We start from the raw sequence: 28,000 nt of genomic DNA, 5'->3' as shown, positions 1-28,000 counted from the left end.
TTTAAATGTTACATTATTTTCTTTAGGAGTTTATGACCTGATTTGTGATATAAAAGTGCATTTTGATGTCCGTATATTGTGTCACGGGGTCGTGACGTGGCCGAAGACAGGAGACTTCGTGTTGGGATTTAACTGTTTATTTGGGCGAACCTGTGCCCGGTAAACGGAAAGTCCAATTACAGCAGCAGTCTTGCACAGATAGCAGTCTTGGACTGATAGCGGCGAACGGAGCGTCGGCCTTCGATCAACTACTGACAAGCGGCGAAGCGCGTCGGCATTAATACTCTTGCTGTCGAATGTTCTAGCGTTATCGCTGGCGGTGGCGTAGGTTCCAGAACAATCTGTACCGTTCGCACAGTGGGCGTGAACTTATCGAAATGATCTACTACAGTCCGGAACCTTCTCGAAAACTGCAGGCGCGCTTTGCGCTGAGAATCGTGTGGTGTTTTGAGACGATAACGAAAACTTGGGAAATGAAACATGGCAATTCTATGAATTTTCTGTTGCTCTGTATAAATTTTACCGTCGATTTGTATCGACAAACCGAGGGTCCCACTAAAGTCTCTGGCTCTGGGACCCTCGTCTGTATATCTTGGAGTTTGTACCTTGTTTTTGGAAATAATAAAACTTGAAACTTGAAAAGAATCAGGGATCTCGCAAGCAGTGCGTGCTGTGTGCAGCCACATGCTAATGAGAACAAAGAGGGGTGCAGAATGATCGAGCATTATTTTTTATCATGTAGCCCCTTCAAGTTACTGAGAAAATTATTTCCTACAGTGGCTTTTAATTGAATTAGATTGGACTTCATGATTTCTAATATTCTTTTCTTAAAATACTCCTCATTAGCTCATCGTCACTGGGATTACTGTTCTGCTGTATAAATATTTCTAATCGAATCAAGGCAGTTTTGATTGAAAGTCTCCAACTTAGTAAAATTTAATTGCTTCTCGCCATTTTATAATTAGATTTACAATTATATTTGATCCTTATCTAATTTGTTTCTTGGCTAATCGCCCAGAGTGGGTGTGAGCCATACATTCAGGCCATCATCATCAAGTGTGGCTGTTGACGTGCTGTGGTCAAGAAGAAGAAAAAGAACTACTGCTACGGGTTTCAAGAAATTACTCACGATGAAGACGCGTGTCATCCTCTACGGCGTCGCGATTGGTATCATGCTGTGGGCTGTAACTCTTGCGACGTTCATCTTGCTCTTCGACAACTCCAGCATCCTAATACAGCGACTCCGAAGTAGGACGCGGCCTGGTTAATGACCAGGTGCCTAAAATACTTCCGCGTGCCGCCAGCTCGCCATCCAGCGTATCCAAGGCCGCAGCAGCGTTCTGTTCAATTGCCGTGCTTAAAACGTTGCTCGTGTTGCGGCTCACGTCTGAAGCAACAACGGCTGCTGTGAGGTCGAAGGACTCTGCGAGTGTGAGCAACGTCTCTCATCGGTCGAGCAATCCGGCTGCTGCTGATGTGGACAGCATACCGTTGGCTCTTTGCGCTAGGGATCGTGTCGCGGTGGCGCGAAGCATTGGAGAAGGCAGTGTTTCTGATCATTTGACGATCAAGCCATCAAAGCCGCAATGTATCTTCGAATGGCATGCAGTGTGCGTCGCATAACGGCCACCATTTGCGAGGCGATGCTTATGTCGAACAGTATTCAAATTTCAGCGCTGATGCAACGAGAGTTACGAGACTGCTAGTGTTCAGACCTTCCAGTTTTGTTGCACGAATTAGAGTGTACGAGAATAACACAAATGCTTTCATTCCACAGTGTTTTGACAAGTGATCGCGTACTTCCATGTCTGCGTCGCTCACTGTTTTTGTAGTGAACTAACACTTCACAGCAACAAAAGGTAGAACTTGACAGCAGGCTCGATTAGCTTTAGAAGTAATAAAGCTGATATATGGTACGTATGCCCATGTCGAAAATCGCTGGTGAGGTGGCAAGCATGTGGTCGATAGCTCATGCCATACTCAGACGCGCCCCACATGGGCGCTCTCAATCTTATTGGTAGTTAAATAACGTAGTTTCTTTTTATTCCTTGCGTGCCAGAGCATAATAAATATGTATTGTTCAGTTAGGTCGTAAATTCTTTGCCGGAGCCCAAGATGCAGCACACTTGTGCGTAGGCTTAGAGTGCAAAAACATGCGCACACAAATATCTGATACTCATTCATAAATAACTGTTACGTTGCCCAAGGAGGCATTTGGTACTTAGTCTCATGGTGGTTTTCTCTTACGTCTTTCTAATGCGTGCGTAGATCCACAGATTCCCCCTCACTTCGCGACCACGGGCACCGTATCACCAGTGTACTTTGAATTCGCGATGTTTGTGCGTAGACTCATCATCATCACGATGTTATTTATTCGGTCACGGAAGAAGGAAAGGTGTATTCGGTAGTGTATAGGTACTGTTTCAACTCTGTCGAATCCAAGCCAATCCACAGCTTGGTGTGTGCAGTGCGTATGTAATCTGCGTGTCGCGCTCCGATATTTTTTCGGGTGTTATTATTTCGGACAATTGCATGTGAAGCGTGAATAGTTTAAAAGTAAGAAGGAATGCCGCTAAGCTCACGCATTGTATCTACAAGTAGAAGTCTTCTTACTGCGCTCAGTGTCAACGAAGGAGGGCTGTAAGCGCTGAAGGGAGCAAGGTGAAGGGTTGGTGGCGTTGCAAATCTCAGTTGCCAGACTTTGGTAAATACACATTTTGAGTAAAATCAAGCGGCTAAGTCATCCCAGAAGGCGTGGCACTTAAGAACCCACACACTTGAGACTGTATGCCGCGAAAGCTCACGTTTGAATCCTGAGCCCACGGAGCAACAGCAGGGTGGCGTTGCATATCTCAGTTGCCAGACTTTGGGGTGGTGGTTTCTAAACTGCTGCCAGATGTGGCATAGAAATTTGCCCCTGTAGTTGTGACTTCCCCGTGAGAACTTTGTATCGTCCGTGGTGCATGTCGCCTGCCGTGCATATCGCGAATGCATGTGCGATGAACTTGTTCGCGTGTGCCACGTTGGCCGTTTCTCACGGGGAAGCCACAACTACAGGGGCAAATTTCTATGCCACATCTGGCGGCAGTTTGGACACTACCACCGCAAAGTCTGGCAACTGAGATATGCAATGCCACCTTGCTGTTGCCAACGTTTCTAGAACAAGGTAAGTTAAAAAACTGAGCGGTGTTGCGCGGCGCCGCCGCTGCCAGCGACAAATGTGGCGCTACTGTCGCATCCGGATTCGCTCACTGCATAATCGCTCGTGTCATTCCCGTAACCTCCATTGCCTGTGCATGTTGCAGTGCGTCGATATCTGTGGAGGCTTCTTCCTGCGTGAACAGTTTTGTGCTTCAGAGCGCCCTGTTCTGCTTTGTATGTGTTGCGTGTTTTCATCATGCCCGGATGTTGCGTTTTCGGCTGTAGAGTAGCTACAGGAAATAAGAGACCACGACATTTCTTTTGTGCCCCTGTGTACCTGAGCAGCGAGAGGTATGGGACCACGCTATTCCTCGTGCGGATAAGAAACTGCCTCAGCACCTCACGTGTGTGTGATATGCACTTTCATGAAAAGGACATCCTGAAGACTCACGTCATATGGTAAGAAGGTACAAATCGCAAGAGAAAAGTGGGACCTCGTCGAAGGATGCGTTCCACGAATATTCCCGAATTTGCCCGCTTACCTTTGTCGCGGGGCCCGCGACAAAGAAGCGAAAGCTGCCCGATAGAAGTGGAGTATTTTCCAGGATATCATCGGCGAAAAAGAATAGACCATCTCCGAGCACTGAGTTCGAAGACAGTGAAATAAGTCCCGACATGCCGTCAACTAGTGGCGTCATTTTGCTTCAAGACATAGAAAACGTTTGTTTGCATGCTAGTGGAAAGTTGTTGAGAATGACGAGACAAGCCGTCTTGTGGTGCTTCTAGTGCTAAAAAAAAGCACCATTTGTGTGAGAAATGTGTTGTCGTCGCAGAAGACATGACAGTCACCATTAACAGCCGTCACCATCGCTTGGCCAAGTCGCCGGGCAATGCAGATACCATCACCCAATTGGCCGAACTTCTGGGGGACATAGAAAAGCTAAAAGTGTGTTCATGTTGTCCCAGTGCGTCAGCAGGCAGACTCGTTAGTAATGACTACGAAGGGCTCACCCATACCCCAAAGTGCGGTCTCTGCTCGAAGCTTTTCCTGAAGCTGTGTTAACAGGTTTCATTAGAGGAACTCAAGAAAAAGCAGAGGGAAGACATGCTCAAGATAATGGCCGCACGCGTAGCTTTTCGACTGTCTAAGTTGCTAAAGGATGTGACTGACATGAAAAGAAAAGCTGTTTACATAACCAGACAAAAGCCACGGGATTGTGCCATATAGTTGTAATTTATTTTCAAGCACGAAAAACACAGCCACAGGAGACGATGCAAGACATTGTAATTGGGTTGTTCGCGTGTAAAAATCTATTGCGAACGTACACCAACTAGCAACTAACCGAAAGACTCGTGTATGTTATGCTATATATATCAAGCATTGTTTATTGTGGGCTATTCAGAAAGCCATAATTATACTATTTTTGCCTTACACCGCTAAGTATTACGCAGTATTATGTTTCTGCGGCAGCAGAACAAATCTCGATAATATACTGTTGGCAAAACTCTTTCAGAACGGCTGCCACGGCGTCTTGCCACGACGAATACGCGTTTTCGTCTGCTAGCGAAAGCTTGTTGCGCCGCCAGTGCCACCAAACCGGAAGCTGTCCCAGCGCCGTGTGCCGAGTAGTCTGACGCAGGGAGTTTTGCAACTTACCTAGTCTAGAAACGTTGGCTGTTGCTCCGTGGGCTCAGGATTCAAACGTGAGCTTTCACGGCATAGAGTCTCAAATGTGTGGGCTCTGAAGTGTCACGCCTTCAGGGATAACTTAGCCGCTTGACTTTACTCAAAATGTGTACTTACCAAAGTCTGGCAACTGAGATTTGCAACGCCACCAACCCTTCACCTTGCTCCCTTCAGCGCTTACAGCCCTCCTTCGTTGACACTGAGCGCAGTAAGAAGACTTCTACTTGTAGATACAATGCGTGAGCTTATCGGCATTCCTTCTTACTTTTAAACTATTCACGCTTCACACGCAATTGTCCGAAATAATATTTTTAAACTATTCACGCTTCACACGCAATTGTCCGAAATAATAACACCCGAAAAAAGCTCGGAGCGCGACACGCAGATTACATACGCACTGCACACACCAAGCTGCGGATTGGCTTGGATTTAACAGAGTTGAAACAGTACCTATACACTACCGAATAAATAGCATGATGATGATGATGATGAGTCTACGCACAAACAGCGCGAATTCAAAGTACACTGGTGATACGGTGCCCGTGGTCGCGAAGTGAGGGGGAATCTGTGGATCTACGCACGCATTAGAAAGACGTAAGAGAAAACCACCATGAGACTAAGTACCAAATGCCTCCTTGGGCAACGTAACAGTTATTTATGAATGAGTATCAGATATTTGTGTGCGCATGTTTTTGCAATCTAAGCCTACGCACAAGTCTGCTGCATCTTGGGCTCCGGCAAAGAATTTACGACCTAACTGAACAATACATATTTATTATGCTCTGGCACGCAAGGAATACAAAGAAACAACGTTATTTAACTACCAATAAGATTGAGAGCGCCCATGTGGGGCGCGTCTGAGTATGGCATGAGCTATCGACCACATGCTTGCCACCTCACCAGTGATTTTCGACATGGGCATACGAACCATATCAGCTTTATTACTTCTAAAGCTAATCGAGCCTGCTGTCAAGTTCTACCTTTTCTTGCTGTGAAGTGTTAGTTCACTACAAAAACAGTGAGCGACGCAGCCATGGAAGTACGCGATCACTTGTCAAAACACTATGGAATGAAAGCATTCGTGTCATTCTAGTACACTCTAATTCGTGCAACAAAACTGGAAGGTCTGAACACTAGCAGTCTCGTAACTCTCGTTGCATCAGCGCTGAAATTTGAATACTGTTCGACATCAGCATCGCCTCGCAAATGGTGGCCGTCATGCGACGCACACTGCATGCCATTCGAAGATACATTGCGGCTTTGATGGCTTGATCGTCAAATGATCAGAAACACTGCCTTCTCCAACACTTCGCGCCACCGCGACACGATCCCTAGCGCAAAGAGCCAACGGTATGCTGTCCACATCAGCAGCAGCCGGATCGCTCGACCGATGAGAGACGTTGCTCACACTCGCAAAGTCCTTCGACCTCACAGCAGCCGTTGTTGCTTCAGACGTGAGCCGGAACACGAGCAATCTTTTAAGCACGGCAATTGAACAGAACGCTGCTGCGGCCTTGGATACGCTGGATGGCGAGCTGGCGGCACGCGGACGTATTTTAGGCACCTGGTCATTAACCAGGCCGCGTCCTACCTCGGAGTCGCTGTATTAGGACGTTGGAGTTGTCGAAGAGCAAGATCAACATCGCAAGAGTTACAGCCCACAGCATGATACCAATCGCGACGCCGTAGAGGATGACACGCGTCTTCATCGTGAGTAGTTTCTTGAAACCCGTGGCAGTAGTTCTTTTTCTTCTTCTTGACCACCGCCCGTCAACAGCCACACTTGATGATGATGGCCTAAATGTATGGCTCACACCCACTCTGGGCGATTAGCCAAGAAACGAATTTGATAAGGATCAAATATAATTGTAAATCTAATTATAAAATGGCGAGAAGCAATTAAATTTTACTACGTTGGAGACTTTCAATCAAAACTGCCTTGATTCGATTAGAAATATTTATACAGCAGAACAGTAATCCCAGTGACAATGAGCTGATGAGGAGTCTTTTAAGGAAATAATATTAGAAATCATGAAGTCATATCTAATTCAATTAAAAGCAACTGTAGGAAATAATTTTCTCAGTAACTTGAAGGGGCTACACGATGAAAATAATGCTCGATCATTCTGCACCCCTCTTTGTTCTCATTAGCATGTGGCTGCACACAGCACGCACTGCTTGCGAGATCCCCGATTTGAGGTCATAAACTCATAAAGAAAATAAAGTAACATTTAAACCACATAAAGTATTGTTTTAATTGTTCAACGAAAATATAACTTCACAGGTAAATGACTTTGTGAGGCAGAGGGTGCGAATGCGCAAACGTTGATGTGCACCAAGAGTGAAGCCGTACGCACGGCACCCACCAAAGTGACCTAAAGATGGCGGCCTCTATATTGGTAGGGTTTGGAGAAAACGTAGACGCTTAGCTACATTGGCGTTTAGAGAATAAAAAGGGGGTTTTATTCTATGTCCCCACAAGTCAAATACGAAAAAAATTATGTATATACGCTGCTTGATACGTGTCCTTGTGATACCAGTTTTCTCAGGAAACTAAGATATTGACATATTTGGCGTGAGATGGAAGGCATCACACAGCGGCATGAGACGGAAGGCGTCGGTAGCGAAGAAGGCGACAGGCGGAAAGAGAGGTCAGGGGGCCGCAGTGTCTGGCCACAGCATGGAGGCTCCGAGAACAAACAGCTCGGTGGCACGGCAGTCATCGAGCAAGGAAGGAACACAGGACACACGGCAGAGAGAGAAACAGGTGAAGTGAACAGGGGCGCCATCACAAACAGGAAGCCAGCGATTGGAGTGTAGAAGGTTCCTAGTGGTGGGAACTCAAACGTGGCCAGGGTTAGGGATGGCGTCTTCACAAGAGTGAAGGAGGATGGGAGAGTGAGGGTGGAGGCCCAGTCAGTGAAGAGCATGGTGGATCCACTGTCCAAAGCTCAAGAGGTTGTAGAGGACAGCATGGAGGGGAAAAATCTTGTCATTATTCATGCTGGACTCAATGATGTATTGAAGGGCAAGGATCAGAACCTTCAGAGACAGAGGATGGGATGCGTAAGCTCCGAGAAGCTTCTAGGATTGTGCATGTGACGATATGCGCAGTCCCAGAGGTCTGGGTGCAGTCTCGTGGGATTGAAAGGAGGGTAGTGTAGGCCAATTGTGTGATCAAGGGTTTGAACCGGCAACTCGAATAATGCGTAATGGAAGTGAACCAAGATGTGTACAAGCCAGGCGCTCGCCCCTTTGCACAGGATGGCATTCACTACAGTGGTGCGACGGGCAGGAGGGTCAGTAATAGGATGGGTCGTCGAGCCACAGCTTTTTAGGAGGACCCAGAGCCCTTAAAACACCACAGAGTAGCCAAAGACGGCTATAAAGGGGCACAAATATTCAAGCCACATGGAGTCCGTGGGAGAACAAATCGACGTAAGCACAAGGGCCGAGCTAAGTCAGACATAGGCTATATTACCATGCAGGGGGGCAAAATAGGTTAAAGTGGGAAGAGATGGAAGTGCAGTTGAGGCAGGAGGAGCTGATGGTATGTGGGGTTGTGGAGACACATCTTCGGGACATGGAGACACCACCTTGCTATCCGGACTACGTATGGGAAGATTGCAATAAAACAGAAGGCAGAAAAATTGGGGGGTGGTATTGGTGCATTCATACATAAAAGTATGGGTTGGCAGAGAGGCAAGCAGGGATGCATGGAACATTTATGGTCAAGAGGGAAAGTAGCTGGGCAGATGACACTTCTTGGATTGGTGTACTTGTGGACCGGAGCAAAGCCCAGAGAGGAAAACCAGGCAAAGGTGGAGTGTATATCAAAGGACATTGAGGAATTAGGAGGAGAGTGCGAGATAATTATACAAGAAGATATGAATGCGCATATAGAAGATCTAGAAGGGTATACTGACCCAAAGGCAAAATGATCATGAATATGTGTGAAAGGCATGATTTCATCATTTGCAACAGTACTGAGAAGTGTGAAGGGCAAATAACATGGGAGGTAGGAAGGCTGCAGTCGACGATAGATTATGCACTGATGTGACATAAGATGTATGATAGGCTCAGGAGAATGCACTTAGAGGAATGTGGCTCCAGAAGTCAGGGTAGTGGTCACAAACGTGTCGAGCTAAGTTTTGGAAGAACAGTGAAAGTGGGGAGGAGACAAGATGAGCAACTACGGGAAAATTTTTATTCAGAAAGGCAAATAGAAATAGCTACTAAACAAATTGAGAAAGTAATCACTGAGGATATTAAAACAGTGTGGACATACATGAATCTAATTAGACTGCTTGAGCTAGAGCTTGCTAAGGCACGTGACAAGTCACCCCGGAAAAGAAGACACAAACCAAAGAGTTGGTGGGATGAGAAAGTTAAGAGAGCCATAGCAAAACGTCAGGAAGCCTCTTGGGAACACAGACATGCTAAGCAGCGGGGTGAACCGACAGATGATGTTTGAAAGAAAATGGGACGTCTTTCTAATCCCTTCTGATCAAGGAAAAGATTAGAAGAAAGGGAGCTCAGTGGCTGGCAGAAGTACATAAAAAGGATAGAAAGGCAGCTGCGAAAATTTAGGAAACATCTAAACTCCCTAAAAAATGAGACAAGGCTAGAGCAGAGGTTTATAACTACAGCTCAAGGTGCCAGGCTAGAAGGGGACAAAGCTATTGAATATATAAGAACAAGGGTGACAGAAAAAATTTAACAAAGAATTGCCTTAGGCATCACAATAGACAAGGATGGATCAAGTGGCGCAATGGCTCTATTTTCACAATGAGAGTGGGAAAGTGCTGAGAAGAGGATTCCTAGTAGTACATCCACAGGCCCAGATGGCATTCCAATTATGCAGATAAAGACATTGGGTCTGAAATCTAAACAGACTTTGAGAGAGGCAGTGAGCAAAACAATAATCGATGGTGAAGTCCCCGATGGATAGAAACTTACCAGGATGAGCATGATCTATAAAGGAAAGGGGGACAAAGCTGACATAAAACACTACCGTCCTATAACAGTGACATCAGTGGTCTACAGGCTGGCGATGCAGACTGCAGGCATGGATAGAAGATGAGGGGGTGCTGGGGAAGCTGCAGAATGGGTTTCGGAAACACAGGAGGTTGCAAGACAATCTGTTCTCACTGACGCTGTGCATCGAAAAAGCAGAAAATGAACACAGGCCCCTTTGGAGAGCATTTTTGGATATCAAGGAAGCGTACAATAGCGTGGTTCAAAAGGACTTGTGGGGAATACTGGACACACTAGGTGTGGAAGATGGAGTCAGTAATCTTTTAAAGGATATCTGTAAAAGTAGCAAGGTAGTTATAAAGTGGGAAAAACAGATATCCAAGCCCACAGAGGTAAAACGGGGCCTTAGGCAGGGGTGTCCTCTGTCACCCTTGTTATTCATGATGTACCTACAAGGATTAGCGGACAAATTAGAGGGAAGTGGACTTTGCTTCAACCTCTCTTTCATCAAACAACGAAAACTCATTGAACAGGCACTACCAGCATTGATGTACGCAGATGATATAGTGCTAATGGCCGACAAGAAAAATTTGCAGAGATTGATGGACATCTGCAGTAATGAGGGAGATAAGTTAGATTTTAGATGCAGTAAGGAAAAATCAGCAGTCATGATTTTTAATGATAGCGAAGGTAGTGAGCTTAGAATACAGGAAGTCACGCTAGAGATAACAAATAAATACAAATATCTGGGCGCATAGATAAGCAATGGGACCAATTACCTATAAGGGAACACGAAATATGCGGGACGACTAAAGGTAAGAGGAATGCAGCAGTGATGAAAAATAGGGCACTGTGGAATTACAATAGGTATGATGTTGTGAGAGGAATATGGAAAGGGGTCATGGTTCCTGGGCTAACGTTTGGCAATGCGGTCTTGTGCATGAGATGAGAAGTTCAAGCAAGATTAGATATTAAGCAACGTGGAATAGGTAGGCTCGCTTTACGAGCTCATGGGAATACACCAAATCAGGGAGTACAAGGTGATATGGGATAGACATGATTTGAGGGCAGGGAAGCTAGCAGCAAGATAAAATTTGAGAAGCGATTCGAGAGAAATGGGGGAGGCGTGTTGAGCTAGGAAGGTTTTCAGCTACTTGTACATGAATAATGTCGATATAAAATGGAGGAAGCGAACTAGAAAATTGATGGGTAACTACTTAGAAAACAGTAGGGGGCCAAACCAAAAAGAACTATCTGTTAAGAAGAAGGTGAAGGAAACTGAGACTGACATGTGGAGAATTGGCATGATTAAGAAGTCCGCACTAAAGATCTATCGAACTTTTAAGCAGGAAATTGCTAAGGGAAAGATCTATGATAATACTCGGGGTAGTTCTCTACTGTTTGAGGCCAGGACAGGAGTATTGCGAACCGAGACATATCAGGCCAATTACGAAGGGGTAGACACGGTATGCAGTGCATGCGGAGAAGAGGAGGAAACTGCTGAACACTTCATAATGTTCTGTAAAGGGCTCCACCCTATAGTTCAGGATGATGGCGCAGAGTTTTTCAAAGCACTGGGGTTTAGAGACAGGGAGGGCAAAATAGGCTTTAAGCAAGTAGAATTAACTAGAAAGAGGTTATCTGATTGGTGGCTAAAGTCAAGGCACGAGTGAAAATGAAACCCTTCACTGCAAAGTACGAATCCTCAACCTTACTATTTAAAGGAAAAAAAAGATAAATCTAATAGTTAGTTCACTAAGTATTACGGCTAGGTGGCGTCAGCCGCCGCCCGATCTAAAGGGTACATCCACATCAATTCATCCATCCATCTATCCATCCATCCATCCATCGTTGTCCCGATATGGTTATGCGGGACGTCTCAGTGGAGGGCTCCCGAAATTTTGACCATCTGTTGGTCGTTGCAGAAGTCTGCAAGCCTTCTGTTGCTGTGTGCACAGCTGTTCAAAAACAGATCGTGTCTCAGGATTAGGGACGACGCGTATCAATGCTTAAGGGGAAGCGAATTTGTGAGCCGCGCTTCAATATACGTCACACTCGTGTCGCCGAAGCCCGGAATATCTCTGTAGCGGTGCGTACCTAGTCGAATGCGCACAAGAAAGCATTTTCTGGAGAAACTGAATAGAGTCGCAGCAGGTGGCGCGCTTCCCTTTTCTGATCGTGTCCTACGATCATATCTCAGAAGTAGGCTCTCTGCAAAAGGATCAAAATGTGGGCCAGTTGGTAATTCATTTTCTTCGTTCAGCGAACTGGGAGCGCAGAGAAAACACAAAGGACGAAGCGAGGAACCACACAACACGAGCGCTCAACTAACAACTGATTTATTTTCCACATCGGAAGGACATATATAAACACAAAATGCGCATGTCAAAAAAAGATTATGACGAAATCAAGGGCAGCATGCGAAGCGTGTAATCAAGGCACATGTCTAAGGGTTATCTAGGTAGCTGAATTCACAGTCAAGTAGTGAGAGGGAAGGATGACTTATACATTGGTCCGTATTTCTGGAAATGTGATAGGCTTCAGAAATTTCGCGCGTAGTTTGATGAGGATGCCGGAACAGAACAATTGTATTCTCAAACAGAGGTTGGCACTTGCACGAAACGCAATGTGACGCTAAATGGGAGTAAGGTGTACTTTTCAACGAGCTTCTGTGTTCCCTGAGACGCACGTTCGTTTTGTGTTTATATATGTCCTTCCGATGTGGAAAATAAATCAGTTGTTAGTTGAGCGCTCGTGTTGTGTGGTTCCTCGCTTCGTCCTTTGTGTTTTCTCTGCGCTCCCAGTTCGCTGAACGAAGAAAAAAGTAGGCTCTCTGCACAGCTGATCGTGCCTCGTCGACCACGTGTGACGACGGGGACGCTACGCTTCCCCTAGCTGTATCAGCAAAAGACATATCGTTCGGACTCAGTTACTCGTGCCGCCGAAGCACGGAATATCTCTGTAGTGGTGCGTACCTAGTCGACTGCGCACAACGACGCGTTATCTGGGGATACTGAATAGAGTCCAAACGATATGTATTGCACTGACACAGCTAGGGGAAGCGAAGCGTCCCCGTCGTCAGGCGTGGTCGACGTGGCACGATTAGCTGTGCAGAGAGTTACTTCTGAAATATTTCATCGCGTACACGGTCAGGAAATGAAAGCGCACCGCCTGCTGCGACTCTATTCAGTTTTCCGAGGAAATGCTTTGTTCATCAAGGAGTGTCATCTGCCGAGCTACTTTCCCTCTTGACCATAAATGTTCCATGCATCCCTGCTTGACTCTTTGCCAACCCATACGTTTATGTATTAATGCACCAATTCCACTTCCCATTTTTTCTGCCTTCTGTTCTATTGCAATCTTCCCATACTTAGTCCGGAATGCAAGGTGGTTGCTCCATGTCCCGAAGATGTGTCTCCACAACCCCATATACCATCAGCTCCTCCTGCCTCAACTGCTTTTCTATCTCTTCCCACTTTAACTATTTCCTGCCACCCTGCATGGTAATATAGCCTATATCTGACTTAGCTCTGCCCTTCTGCTTACGGTGATTTCTTCTCCCACGGACTCCGTGTGGCTTGAATATTTGTGCCCCTTTATAGCCGTCTTTTGCTACTCTGTGTTGGCCTCAGGGCTCTGGGTCCTCCTAAAAAAGCTGTGGCTTGACGACCCATCCTATTACTGGCCCTCCTGCCCGTCGCACCACTGTAGTAAATGACATCCTGTGCAAACAGGCGAGCGCCAGGCTCGTACACATCTTGGTTCACATCCATTACGCTGTATCTAAGTTGCCGGCTCATACCCTTGATCACACAGTTGGCCTCCACTACCCTCCTTTCAATACCACGATACTGCCCCCAGACCTCTGGGACTGTGCATATGGTCGCATGCACAATCCCAGAGGCTTCTCGGTGCTTGCGCATTCCATCCTCTAACTGTCTCTGAAGGTTCTGATCCTTGCCCTTCAACATATCATTGAGCCCAGCATGAACAATGACGAGATTTTCGCCCTCCATGCCGTCCTCTACAACCTCCTGAGCTTTGGACAGTGCATACATCATGCTCTTCTCTGACTGGGCCTCCACCTTCACTCTCCCATCTTCCTTCACTGTCGTGAGGACGCCATCCCTAACCCCAGCCACGTTTGAATTCCCACCACTAGGACCCTTCTACACTCCAATCGCTGGCTTCCTGTTTGTGATGGCGCCCCTGTTCGCTTAACCTGTTTCTCTCTCTGCCGCGTGTCCTGTGTTCCTTCCTTGCTCGATGACTGCCGTGCCACCGAGCTGTTTGTTCTCGGAGCCTCCATGCTGTGGCCAGACACTGCGACCCCCTGACCTTTCTTACCGCCTGTCGCCTTCTTCGCTACCCACGCCTTCCGTCTTACGCCGCTCGGGGCCGTCCTTTAGCCGCTGCTCGAGGTCGGTCCGCCCTTCCCGTTCCTTTCGAAGGTCGCCCTTAATTTGCTCTAATAGGCTGGCGGTAACCTCCTCCCACTCACACGATGCTCCTAGCTGTTCTTAGAGTTCTATCCTCTGCTCCCGTTCCGCCTTAAGCTCCCCCTGAAGCCCGTCGATGCTAGCCTCCATGCGCTGCACGGCTGCCTTCAGTGCCTCGCACAGCATGCACACGAAGCTCGCCTTCTGCGCGTCGGCCAAACTCGAGAATTCCGTCTCGTCCAAGTAGCACCAGCACTTGCATTCTTCGCACTGCACCAGCTCACTCTCGCCCGTGGTTTTCCTAGCTTCCTTAGTCATCTCCCGCCGACTATCGGACTGAGCACCCAACAGCCCTAAGTTCAGCCCTAATCCCGCTATCCAGCCGCCTCTGTTAACTCTCCTACCTCAACAACTGTTAGAAGCTGCCGCCTACACCGCACACACAGGTGCTTAATTTCGCTAGTAGCCTCTCACTACGCTAGTAGCCTCTCACTACGGGATGTGAAATGTACGCCCTTTAGCGCGCGACCTTTAGGTTTGTTCTTTGGTCATCCTTCCTAATGCAGGGCATTTCATAGTCACACCTAGTCGCAAATCCGGCGCCGGCAGTGTTGTCAACACCCCCATTGTGCATGCTCACGTCTCGTGCCAGCTGCTGCCCCCCCCCCCCCCCGCGCCTCGCTAATCTGACGCAGGCAGCGTCTGCTTGTACAAAGTGACTGCTCACGCTGCACAACCGTTCACTGGCCACCACGTATCAGTAGGCACTGGGTCGCGCCTTCTGTATTAAGTCAAGGGCGTCTTTTCTTGGCTTTCGCTTGACTCTAGTAGATGCAATGGAAGCAACATTACCTTCAACCAGCAGTGGGCGCAACCCAACGTCAGCATCTCGCCACATGTTGAAGGCAACGTTTCTCCTTCATTCAATAAATAAGAATAATAAAGACGAAAGAACAATTAAGCATACTCAAACCATACCCGATCCCGCAAGATTCACGTGATACCCCCCTCCCCCCCACTCGGCGATGCATTTACTCAAGTTTCCCCAACGGGAAGGTGCGGGCAGCTTTTTCTTCTAGGTTGTTTCATTTTGTTCGTTAGCTGCAGCTCAAGAACGCATGCGTCATTATATAAAAACGCATGAAATTCAGCTAGTGGTTGTAGACATAGAAAAGCAAGAAGGCTGCCTCACTAATGTGATTTTCGCTCTTCTTCTTTTCCGACGTTTCGTAATTATGAATCTTTGTAAAAGCTCTATATTTGTATAGTTTTGCAAGTTCTGGCAGTTTCTCTGCTTCTGTGCCTGAAGCCATAGGGGCGCTGATGGCAGGAACTGAAGAACATGTATTGGTCATTGCTCAGTTTCGTCGTATTGTAGAATTCTGCAAATATGGCCATAAACTATGGCTTGCAGTGAGATTCTTGATAAGGCTGATGATTGGATTCCCGACCAGATTTCGGCACACAAGAACGCCGATGTTCTTATATTTATGTTCATGTTGAAGAACGTCAGGCAGTCAAAGTCATGCAGAGTTCATTACAACGATGCATCTCGTGATTATGTGTGGGGTGTAACACGTAAATCTCCAAAAAATTTTTTTTACTGCAATGAACACCTGACCGCATTCAACTTGCCACGCTTAGTTGTTACCATGACTTTCACAGGTGCAGAAAAATGCTTGGCAGGTTTGAAGACTGCATCACCACATGTGTTTGTTTTATGCGTGCCCTGTTTTCATACATATGGAGCTTCTATTTTAGCATAAGTAACATGTTTCCCATTTTATGCATGCTCTACCTATTTAACTTGGTTCATAATGATAAAGAAATTTCTCTAATAAAGTAGAAAGCTGGCCAAATGTAGTTGATGCATAGATTTGAATCGGAGGGGAAAAATCACAGAAGAAACTTGTGCAGGAAGGCCGCATGACAAATCCTGTGTTCTTTCTACTCGAGTGTTTTCTATTATTTTGAGTGCCGATTCAAAAGTAAAGATGCTTTTCGATCTTGCCGGAGAATGAGCGTACCTTTAATCACCATTTTCTTTGATGTCACCTGCATGCCTCTGTGTTCTACTGCAGTTTCTTCAACATGATTGTCAGAGAGATAATCCGCGACCTGGGGGAAGACCTTGACAAGGTTTGCGGACACCAGGACCACGTCGTGCTCAAGCTGGAAAAACGGTGGCTACCGTCATTGTCCTCCTCGTCTGCATCTTCGACACCGAAACTCCCGCAGGGCCTGTCTCTCGGCGACAAAGGCCACCTCGTCGCCACTACCGCCAACGCATTCATCGAGAACCGTGGCTTCCTCAGTGGCCACCGTGTGGTGTCTGCCCTGTTTTCGGCTGTGCTTCGTTCGACGAGTGCCTGCCGTTGGGCGCAGCAGCGCGACTTCTACTGTACAACGTCAAGGCGCTCGTGGTCGTCCGTAACCGTGACTTCGTCAGCACCCTGATCAATCTGTTCCGTTCTGTGGAAACGCTCGTCCTGCATCATGACCTGCGACTACAGATGCTGGGAGATGCCTGGCGTGACATTGGCGGTGCTCATCCGCAACTGAACCGGCTCATCAGTAGCACGCCAGCGTTGGGGTCGCGCAACTTGTTTTTAAGTGCGGCGACTATTCGTGGCCTGCTTGGCGATTGTCCCTACGTGAGTTTGCACATTTGAACATTGTCAATTTTTGAAAGGCACCTTCATTGCGATGCATCTGTAGCTTTTCAATTGCATCGAAAGGGGTACACTGGACAAGTGTAGCATTAACATTATCATGGGATTTCAGGTAGCACAAGTAAGTTAGCACATCTGTAAGAGTGTATATAAGGGTACATGTCTTTAGGTTCTAGTTAAGATGCATTCACCTGCAAGTGTGTAAAACTCACAGAACAATATTGCAAGGCATTTGTTACATTTCAGGGAAAAAAAGAAAGCAGGCAGTGCATTCTGTTGTGCAAGTTTCAATAATTGTAATTAGCATCTAATTAAGTACATCATGATTCTGCTGTCAGTCATGTTTCAGTAATGCATAAGAAGAATGAAATTTAAGTGAAATGTGCATTTGCAATTCTTTTATAGTTGTGGAACATATCTCGAAACACAGCATATTGAATGACAAGTCGACTATTATTGAGCATTACGAAGCAAAATGCAGCATTACAAAGTGGGATGTTGCCCCTGTAGTGCCTACTTTGTAACGTGTGTCCTCTTTAACTTTTTATGTTCCAGTAGCTCTTGCATTATATTTTAATTATGCAAAACTAGTTCAATACCTCCCTTTGCCAAAGTTGGACATTGTAGTGACTTCACCAATATGTACAGCTGTGGTAATTATGACACGTTGAGGTCAAAAGAAGCATCAACTATGCAGGACGTCCTGTTCATCCTGCGCATAATGCATCTTCCTATTTTTTGACAAATAGTACAAATTATTGCGAAAGAACAAGTCGCGTCCACATGTGCACACTGCACTCTAAGAGAATATAAGAAAATAAAGGCGAATGCATTAGTGATCCATCAAGCAGCCTCTATGATAGCGATGAGGGTTTTCTGCATGCTGTGTGCCAGGAGTGTAGCCCAGGCTGGAATTTAGTAATCTCAAGTGTCATAACTATTGTAGTTATAATTTTTTGTATTTTCGTATTCACTCCTCCCTTCGGTCTGTGATTTGCAAGGCTACTACTTTAACGGTGGTGGCACTTGGATGACTGAGACATCTCTGCTGTAAAAGTCAGTTGTTCGTAACGCTTGCCCATGTTTTTTTTTGTTTTTTTTGCTACAGCTGTGTGAGCTGCAGACATCTTTGCACGAGATCCTGAGCCCAGCCAATTCGCTGGCGAGCATGCTACTGGCGGCACGCCCCTCTCTGCACACGTCGTGGAGCCTCATACTTGGGGCAGACGTAGAGCGATACGACGGCACAACTGGTGCCGTCTGGGACATAACGCCGGAGCACGTGTTCCAAACCAAGAAGTTCTTCCCCAGCTTGCGGCGCATGGAGGTGACACTTCCCATGATTTTCTTTCTTAAGGTTTCGTTACGTTATTTAGATGCTTCAGCATCAACTTCACAGTAGTGTAACATGATTTAGACTCCAACCAAAAGTTTGAAGAAGCCCGTCGACCCCTGAAGGCTTGGAAGTCGTCACGAGAACGGAACAACGACTGATCAACGCCCGCCTTCATGAAATGAACGCCTCTCTACGGAAAAAAGAATTGGACATTTTCTCCGCTAAGCGTCAACTTGAGTACCGCATCCCTGAGTTGATGTCTGAGGTCGAAGCGTTCGCGGGCTCCGTTGCGGCATCGACGGCAAAAAGAGCACCAGACCACTCAGGATAGGAAACTTTCCTACCTGTTCCACCGGACTTCCACCCAAAGCATCCAAAATTCCAGGTTTGTCACCAATATTTCATCTCGACCACTCACTGATCGGCAAACTTCTGTCCTGGCAAAGGGACATGTCTATAACATGTCAACGACACCCCGTCTACGGAAACTTGTCGCAGCTGTTGAGAAAGCCATCCAAAGCGTGAGGCCGGGCGCCAGAGGAGAAATTAGGCTTAAATGAAATAAGATCCTTTCAAAATTGCAGTTACAATGGAAAAAGAAATCGACCACGGAGGGGAACCAGGTACTTCGGGAACTCTGATTGGATCGAAGCATTGTCATCTTGCTCGCCGACAAGGGCAATTCGACGGTGGTGTTGGACGGCGGGACTACGATCGGAAGGTGCCAGCTCTTTTAGAAGGGAACGCATACACACAACTAGTAAAGGACCCAATGAAGCAAACCGAGACGCATCTAAACAAGCTACTCGTGGACATTTTCAAGCATTACCTGGATCTCACAACACTTTACCTGCTACTAATCTGCCGTAACGGATTCGCAGCGAGTTTTCATGGACTACCAAAAATTCACAACCCTGACGTGCCTCTGCGACCTATTGTAGACTTTACTTCGTCCCCATGCCGAGCCCTTACCAATCTTCTACACCGAATCTTTGCCCCACTAACCCGGAAGACACCAACTCATGTCCGTGACTCCAGCCACTTCGTGCAGCTAGCGTCAGATGTTAGCATCGACGATGACGAGAGCATGGTCTTATTTTACGTCCTCATTGTTTACCAACGTGCCAGTTTCCTTAGCTGTCTCTGCTGCCCGTTCTGCACTTGAGGAAGACGCAAGCCGTAGTGAAAGGACATTTTTGGCGGTTGACGAGCTCTGCCGTCTACTGGAGTACTTCTCCTACAAAGGAACTATTTTCAGGCAGAATAGTGGAACCGCGGTGGGAGCTTCCATCTCCGTCACGATGGCAAACCTGATCATGGAGTACATAAAAGAGAAAGCACCCAGCTCCTCCTCGCCGTGACCCAAGCTTTTTCTGCGTTATATGGACGATTGCTTTTGCGTCATTAAGACGTCTCAAGTTGAAAACTTCAGACTACACCTAAATTTCGTGCACCCAGCCATACAATTGACGACCCAGTGTGACAGCGACCATTGCCTGCCCTTTCTCGACGTCCAGGTGGCAAGAAAGCGCAACGGCCTGGAGTTCTTCATTCATGGGAAGTCAACGCACACTGGCCGCTACTTTCAATTTGATTCTATCACCCCGCCTGCCACAAGGCCTCGGTTGTGACCACGCTGCTCGAGAGAGCTAGGAACCTATGCTCGAAAGACACAGACTGAAAGAAAGAAGAGGCCCGCGTAATTGCGGACCTCAGAAAAAACGGATACCCAAAAAACTTCATTCAAGCCGCCACCCGGCACGCATAGCAACAGGGGATACGAAAACCCCAATCAACCTTAATGGGCAGCCCCCCCCCCCCGTAATGCGTACCGGTTCCATATGTTCAGGGAACCAGCTAGTTCAGGGAACCAGCTAGTTCAGAAAACCAGCCAGTGTTGGTGCGGATCTTCAAGAAGGAAGGGGTTCGTATCGCGCACGTGCCTTCGTGTTCCCTGGTCCCCCTCCTCCCCCACCCGAAATACCGGCCAACAACGGACCGGAACCCCGTTGTCGTTTACTACATTCAGTGCACCGAGTGCCCCTCTTCGTATATCTGAGAGACGAAAAACTTACCGGAACGATTGAAGCAACACGCCAACGATGTGTGGAAGTTCTACAGAGAGCGCAGCGCAGTCACCGAACATGCCAAGACGTTGGATCACCAGATAAATTTCGAAGCGACGGCCATCGTTGAAAGCGAGCCGAACTGGAGGGGAAGGTTGTTACTCGAGTCGTGGCACATACACAGGACAGCCCATAACATCAACCACTCTCTCGGAACCTTTCCCCCAGTGTATACACACGGACTTCGCTCCACAGCGAAACAAGAGAGAGAGAGAGAGGGGGGGGGTCATTATCCACCCCGCAAGTGCTTTGAAGACGCCGCTGCAACGTAGCCTCCGCAGTCACCCCTGAGGAAGGAACCAAGTCGGTTTCGAAACGTCGGGTTTTCTGCAAAACTTTTGGTTGGATCCTAAATCATCTCCCAGTTTCATACTCAACCAGACAGACTTCTGTCGAATGTTTACATTCTAGTGTAGCAGTGTTTCCATTTGGACTTGTTTGTTCACCTGTTCGATATTCTCATCATTTATGCTAAGTTACCACTTCAAGAAAAAATGTCAGCTTCGTCCACAGCCATTACAATACCTCCACAGCACGATTGCTGCTTCTTACAGCGCTTACTGATTTTCGTGATGTCAAGCGTTCCTTGAGTGTTACAGATTCTTGAATTTGCCATACAAAAACTCATTGGTAGTGATTGTTGTAAGTAAAAAGCTTGACTGTGCTTGTAAATTACATCACAGATTCTGACATCGCTGCTTAGGCAAACATAAGGCTTTAGGTAGTAAAAACAAACCTTTAACTCTTAATATGCATAGTAGTTAAATTAACCAAGAAAATGTACTGATGGTTGAAGCAGAAACCAGCCAACACAACTGTCTTTCACTGGTGAAGCGCAGTCACCCTGCAGTTGTATGGGCAGAGCTTTCATTTTTCTTCAAGTTGTTACTGACTGTAAAAAGCACGATGTGATGCCAGCATGCAGTGCTCTTCCCACTTCTCTGTCTGTGCAAATTTTGTTGTACTTTGAACCAAAGGTAACGTCTTTCACCTGTTGTCACCAAAAAAAGCTCTGGGCAATGCTTCCATTAGTCGTGCACAAGGACAATACTGGTGCATTCTTAAATGTAGCCCTTGTGGGAAGAGTTAGTGAAAGGTGACTATAAAATTAGGTGTGCAAATTATAAGGCAAACGAAAGAAAAAATGACATGCGCTTGTTCTGTCCCCTTCGTTTTTTCGGTTTGTCATAATTTCCAAATCTCACTTAAGAGTCACTACTGCTCTGAATAGCAGAAGATATATAGTGCCGTACAACTGATGCTTGACTTATGTGAGAATGGCTCTGTTAAAGCACTTATGACACTTTCTTTAGAAGAAGAGGGCTTTACTTAGTGCATTTCTTAAACATTGTATTTCTGGCATGATGTTTGAAACGTGAGAAAAGGACAAAGAGACCGAGGCACGTCATTTTTATCTTTTCTGTCCTTTCTTCGTGTGTCACGCATTGCGCCTAGAATAACATGTTTACCAAACATAGTGATCAACTTATAACAAGTTCGACTTGGTACGTTTCTTACTCGCAGGTTACCACAACTCACAGTCAGACTATCGCTGCAATCGGGGTTTTTGACCAGCTCACCGACCTCTCCCTGATGTTTATCGCACAAGGCACGCTGCATATGTGCTCGTTCCAAGGGCCTGTCGAGGACACACTCAAAAACGTCCCACTGAAGCACCTGTCACTCAAGTTCTTCAAGGATGTCAGTCTTGCCGCTGTCGCCAAGCACTGGCCAAGCCTGGAGACCCTGTCGATGCCCGAATGCTCAGTCATCGAGAATGACGCCGACGACCTCATTCCCGGATCGTTCGCAGGACTGGTAAATCTGCGACTGGGAGCGGACATCGCGATTCCCACATTAGAATCGCTGCTCGGGGCGTCAAGGCGGCTCATTTCGCTCTGCCTCGATGCGGACCTTCTTGTGACATCATTTGTCAACCGCTGTTCACATGGCTTGCTGCCGCGGCTTGAACGCCTAGTGCTCCGCACCGAGCACACACTGAAGGTGCTCTGTCTGACAGTAAAAGCTTTGCAGTTCCTTGTCGAAGCCCTGCCTGCATTTCGATACGTGGTTACCGACAGCTATGACCTCCGGGTATTCTTTCAGAACCATATGCCATACGTGACGCTCAACTGGACCCAGTGCACGATATGCTCTGCCGAGTTCCCACGTATCGACGAGACTCAGAGGGGATTCTAGCAGAAGGCGATGACGCCAATCAAGCGAGGGAGATGAATGGTGGCATCCAGTTGGCATCCTTGACCGGAAGTGATGTGGAGCAGTAATCTTGGGTGTCCTGATAATTTAGCACATTTATTAGCCCTCGTGTGTGTGCCCTAAGTATACACGCACCATGGTCTTTCTCGTTAATGGCAATACGGTGGATAGCATCGCCGTGGTTTCAGCCTTTGTAACAAGTCCATATCAATTTACCCTGGAAAATAATTTTGCGACAAGCAGTTTGCAAAAAAATGAACTTCTAGTTTATTGCAAAATCTATTCAAGATTGTGGCACGGCATCTCTAAAAAAGAGCTAAATGTCTAAGCCGACTCTAATGGTACTCCACATTTCCTGCCGTCGCATATAAGACCAAATAGAAAATTATTATTAAGCAAATATGCACTCGAGCTAAGTATGTGAGATGACCATCCCTGTTTCATAAACATTATTTCACAAGTAGTAACTCGTGGTTCGCTTTACTAAGTTCTTTCCAGTAATCAAAGGAAGTACCTCCTGAAGAATGGTCGAAAATTAAACGTGCAGTTTGTAAATGAAACAATAAGCTGACCTTTGCAAATAAATTAATTTCTGAGAAGCCCGATGTGCCAGAACTAAGAGCAACATGGTTTCAGCAAACTCATGGCAACCTAAGATGATGGCACATGTTCAAGCATCTTACAGGGGCGGCTTGTGGGTTATATGGGGTGGTAATTAGGCAAGTGGCTGTCATCAGGTGTCGAGATGCATTGCATTCCCAGTCATCAAAAGTCTTAAAAAGATGGCTGTAAAGTTGTCAAGCTTGAACTTTATTGACAGAATGGGTACTTAATAAACCCAGTGCTATAAAGCCTCTATTTAATTAAGTTAGCCCTAAGGCTAGTAGATATCTTTAATGAGCTGGTCACTTTTCGTAACATATCTCATAGGTGAATAATTATTGGGTTTGCAGCAAGCCATGAATGAGGTAGGATTTTGTGAATTGAGGAATTAGAAGCCATGAAGTTATCAAAATACTTTGTTTATAATGCGTAAATAGTGATGCCAAATGAGGCTTCCAGGAGGGTGAATTCCATTATGCAGCTGACGCTTCTGGTGCCAGCATTGCAGTTTATATTCACTGGTTTCATGCACTGTGTATGTAGTGTCATTGATGACAACCTAGTTTCTCCAAGCTGAACTTCCTGATTAAAAAAATAACATCAATTGAACTACATGCTTTTTTGTTTAATCAGGCACACTGCAAAGGCCATTTAGGGCTCATTAGCGGACTGTATAGGTGAGGTCTTTGTACAGGATATGTCATGGCAATCTTTCAGTCTCTAGATTTGTTTGTGTAATACTTGAAGTCTCTTTTCTTTTAACAATTTTTATTGGGCAAACAAGCTCTAGCACTAGGTTTGGCCATTAGGTAAAGCAGATGTAAGAGTGAGCTCAATCATAAGCCCTTCAGGTGTACCCACTCAAGGACTTGGTACCTACGGTGCGAAACCTCCAGAGCACCAGGAAGGACATGAAAGAAGGGTGTAGGTCAAAATTTCAGTCGGGCATTTCCTGGCCATCATATTTCCATAGCCATGAGTTTGTACTGCCAATGTTTTTAGACTCCACTAACAGATGAGAGACTATGTACAAAAGTTGCTTGTTCATTGCAAGATGGCCCATCAGACATTTTTATAATCCCCCAACCTTAAGTCCTAACATTTATTTGAAAATAGTTACTTGCACAGTTTCTTTTTCTAATCGCCATGCAGTTGTCTTAAGGAAAAGTATACCGCTTGTCACAGTCGATCTAGCTGGTGCCACGCAGGGATGGCTCCAGGCGTCGTGATGTGTACTCTACTGGAGCTATCAGACACACTGGAATTAAAACCTGGTGTGCATGCTTAGGACCAGTGACTACTTCAGCTTGCGTTCCCTGCACTGGTTCATACCTGTCGGACTCCTGTACAATATTGTGGTGACCTTATACAAGAGGCTTTAGTTCAGGCAAATGCTGCCACAGCAGTACGGAGGTGTGCACCCTACAGCAACACCACTGCAGAGCATGCTGAAGTTCATATTGAATACAATATTTCACCTCCAAGTCAATGATAATATAATTCACTTATAGTGTCATTCACTTATAATATCAGGCAAGACATCACTTTTCCCAACTGTGATCTATTTTAGTTATACTAATCTGCATAGTTTTTTTCCAGATTGGTCACAGTAGAGAGAGAAAAATTTTTTTATGGGAGCATTACAATTTTAAGTTCATAAGACTCCACTGAAGCACTTACAACATATGCAAATAGTGACATCCCGAATTTCAGCACTTGTTTTCCCAACAGAGGTAAATTGGTTGTCATCTTCAGGCTGCGATTTCACAAGAGCTTTAGTATAATTCCTGTTTTTGCTTGTGTCAATGATGCCACATACATTGCAACAGTTCAACTTTGTTATATAACTTGGCAAGATGGTGCATAGCTTCAGTGAGGGAATAATTGAGATTCACATAAGACAACAAACATATGACGTGTTAACTTCCATCTATCTGTATTTGTTGCTTTGCCAGCAAATATGTAAGAAATCGGATGCTTGCACAGTATGGCAATGTGCTATGTCACGGTCCTTTAACATCAAGCAGCATCACAAAACATCGCTCAAAAAACATTTCTACCTTTGGAAGTTTTAACAGATTTGTCAATAATACACGCATCACTCTTTTCTCAACACGAGATGCTTTAGTACTGGCAAAAAGGCATGTTTACATGCCTTTTTGTCACAACCCCAGCCTGCAATACGTATCTCATATTCGTTATCAACTGACATGCTCTGGCACTTAGCAAAAATAACCCAGATTTTCCCGTCCACTCTCTACAGCATGTAAGTTCACTTTTAACAACCCGTCTCTACACTCCAAGTGGTCATAGGCCGAATGGGGGTTAATATATCAATCACTTAGTTACACAAATATGCTTGTAGAAAAATAATATATATGAACATTATAATTGCTTTGTAAAAAAAACTAGTCTAGAACGAGTAGAACAGTTTCTATGAAGGCTTTGTTAAAACATTTTATGATCATGGCACAGAAGCTTTTTGCAGAAAACGTGCAAAGCCAACAGGAAAAGTTATATGCATCATGAAAATTCCTACACTGGAAATATTCTAAGGGTGTGCCAGAATATTGAATTATTTACCATGCCGAATTAGACATTGTTGAATTATGATCACTTTTATCCCTGCTGGCAGATTATGAGCATAAAACATAAGAGCTTTGTAGTGCAGCTGGCTACTTCACTCCATAAATGTGATTTTACCAGCTATGCAATAATCGCTTATTTACCCTGTGTTAAGAGTTGTGGGGACTCGACGGGCCTTATTATTTTCTACAGATGCTGTATTTGTGCTTTTAAAATTTCTAGTAAGTGCAGACCACTTATAACGTAACCGCTTTTTGCGCGGGACCGGTTATAACGTTGGTTTTTATTTACCACCGATATGTCACCCATAGAACTCATTGTATAGGCTTACCGTTTATTGCGTAGGCGCGGGAAGAAGAATACCGGTTATAGCGCGGAGTTTTTAGGCGCGCGACCATAAAATCGGCGAACGGAGCACGGTCAGCACGGTTTCCCGGCGGCGTTCCCGGAGCGCCGGAACGTTGGGAGTGTGAGCGGGAGGGCGCACGTGGAGACCGCCGCAAAAAGTCAAACATTGCGGAAGAGAAGAGAGGGTACAGTAGGGAGGGAGTCGGGGAGACCTTGGAAGGAGGGAGCGTGTTTTCGTCACCCTGGCGACCGTGGCAGCGTCCAATCCGGAAGCGCTGCGCGGAGTGGGGGAGACAAGCGGTAGCATCACGGGTAGTGAGTGAGTGAGCAAACTTTATTTAACTAGCGGATTGAGGCGTGGGCCTGAGCCGCGCCAGGGGCGGTGGAGAGACCCTGTCTCTCAGCTGCCTCTCGTGCTCGCTGGATGGCCCATATTTGATCTGCCCGATCTGAGCTGATCAGCGCGGCTCTCCACCGCGCCTCAAGCTGTTCTGGGGAGACTGCATTGGCGTCCTTTATCTGTGTGCATTCCCATAACATATGCTCTAGGGTGGCGCGTCTCATGCTACCTAGTTTACACGAGTCATCTGGGTATAGTTCGGGGTAGATGCGATTTAGGTGCTTCGGGTTGGGAAATGTTCTAGTTTGAAGTCGCCTCCAGTCAACCTCCTGAGATCTGTCTATTGTGGAGCTAGGTGGTGTAAATCTGCGCCTCGACTTTTGGTAGAATTGGATAATGTCGCAGAACCTAAACATGTTGTCCCTCTTCCACCACTCATCTCCTCCCAGTACCTCATGTGAAGCTCCATTGCGAGTGCGGTAAGTGAGACCTCGCGCTACGCGGTGAGCCTCCTTGTTGAGGTTGGGAATGAAGGACGCACACGGGGTGTGGGCTGGGAACCATATAATATACCTTTCTTCGAATTCCTCGGATGACGTGAGATTTGCCTTGCGGAGGAGTATGTTGGCTGCCTCGGAAGATATTCTTCCTCGTGCATAGTTACGGATTGCCGACTGCGAGTCGCTGATGACATACCTACACTTTGGGGAAATTATGGCCTGTGCAATAGCCACCTCTTCCGCGATTTCTGAATTATCCGAGCGTATGGAGCACGCGTTTACGCATTTGCGGTCGGTGTTTATTACTGCTGCAACGTAAGATTTGTGACTAGGGTACTCCGCTGCATCTACGAACAACGCCTCCTTGTCTCTGCCGTAGGCCTTAAGTAGAGTTCTAGCGTGGCTTTCTCTTCTGCCCTGGTTAAATTCGGGGTGCATGTTTTTGGGCAGATTGGGGACCTGGATCTTTTCCCTGATCACCTTTAGAACCGACACTTTGCTTTCTTGTTGCCTATGGTAATTTATCTCCAACTTGTCAAGGATACACCGTCCTGTGCACGTGCTGGCTAGTTTCTCTAACTGGGCAATCTGTTGCGCTTCTATCGGCTCCTGTAAAATGTTATGTAAGCCCAGTTGAAACAGTTTTTTGTTGCTAGTGCTATCTGGAAGGCCCAAAGCTTGTTTGTACGCCTTTCGTATGAGTGCGTTGATTTTGAGTTTTTCGGCTGTATACCAGTTTAGATATGCCGCTATGTATATAATGTGACTTATGACGAATGAATAAATAAGCCTGATGACGTTAGCCTCTTTTATGCCGTGGTGTTTGTTGGTGACTCTCTTGATTAGCCGTATTGCGTTGGTGACTTTGGTTACTAACCTCTTGACGGTTTCACCTTTTGTGCTATTAGACTCGATGATGAGTCCAAGGACTCTGATTTGTTGCACTATAGGAATAGTCCTGCCGTTTTTGGTGTTAATTTGGATCTCTTCGTAAGCACGGTCCCGGTTGTATCCCTTGGGTGGTCTGC

General features: G+C 46.3%; 2 protein-coding genes across 2 annotated transcripts in view; both read left to right on the top strand.

Annotated features, from left to right (window-relative positions):
• LOC142775599 (uncharacterized) overlaps nucleotides 1–16,701 on the top strand; it is a 34,887-nt gene extending 18,186 nt beyond the window's left edge. Inside the window, exon 3 of the mRNA XM_075877086.1 lies at nucleotides 16,326–16,701. Coding sequence (XP_075733201.1) covers nucleotides 16,326–16,701 — 376 coding nt within the window. The remainder of the gene's footprint in view (nucleotides 1–16,325) is intronic.
• LOC119183332 (uncharacterized) lies at nucleotides 16,629–27,784 on the top strand. The gene is made up of 3 exons (XM_037433655.2): nucleotides 16,629–16,898; nucleotides 18,025–18,243; nucleotides 21,903–27,784. Exons 1-3 carry the CDS (start codon nucleotides 16,758–16,760, stop codon nucleotides 22,575–22,577), a joined length of 1,035 nt encoding a protein of 344 aa, XP_037289552.2. The 5' UTR covers nucleotides 16,629–16,757; the 3' UTR covers nucleotides 22,578–27,784.
• Nucleotides 27,785–28,000: the final 216 nt, after the last annotated feature.

The sequence above is a fragment of the Rhipicephalus microplus genome, chromosome X (assembly GCF_043290135.1).
Source record: "Rhipicephalus microplus isolate Deutch F79 chromosome X, USDA_Rmic, whole genome shotgun sequence".
Classification (NCBI taxonomy): Eukaryota; Metazoa; Arthropoda; class Arachnida; order Ixodida; family Ixodidae; genus Rhipicephalus; species Rhipicephalus microplus.
This window is presented reverse-complemented; position numbering and strand designations above follow the sequence as displayed.

Coding starts and splice junctions, on each gene's coding strand:
- LOC119183332 (XM_037433655.2), top strand. CDS start 16,758: ATGCTGGGAGATGCCTGGCGTGACATTGGCGGTGCTCATCCGCAACTG. Junction 16,899..18,024: donor TGCTTGGCGATTGTCCCTAC/GTGAGTTTGCAC, acceptor TTTTTGCTACAG/CTGTGTGAGCTGCAGACATC. Junction 18,244..21,902: donor CCAGCTTGCGGCGCATGGAG/GTGACACTTCCC, acceptor TCTTACTCGCAG/GTTACCACAACTCACAGTCA.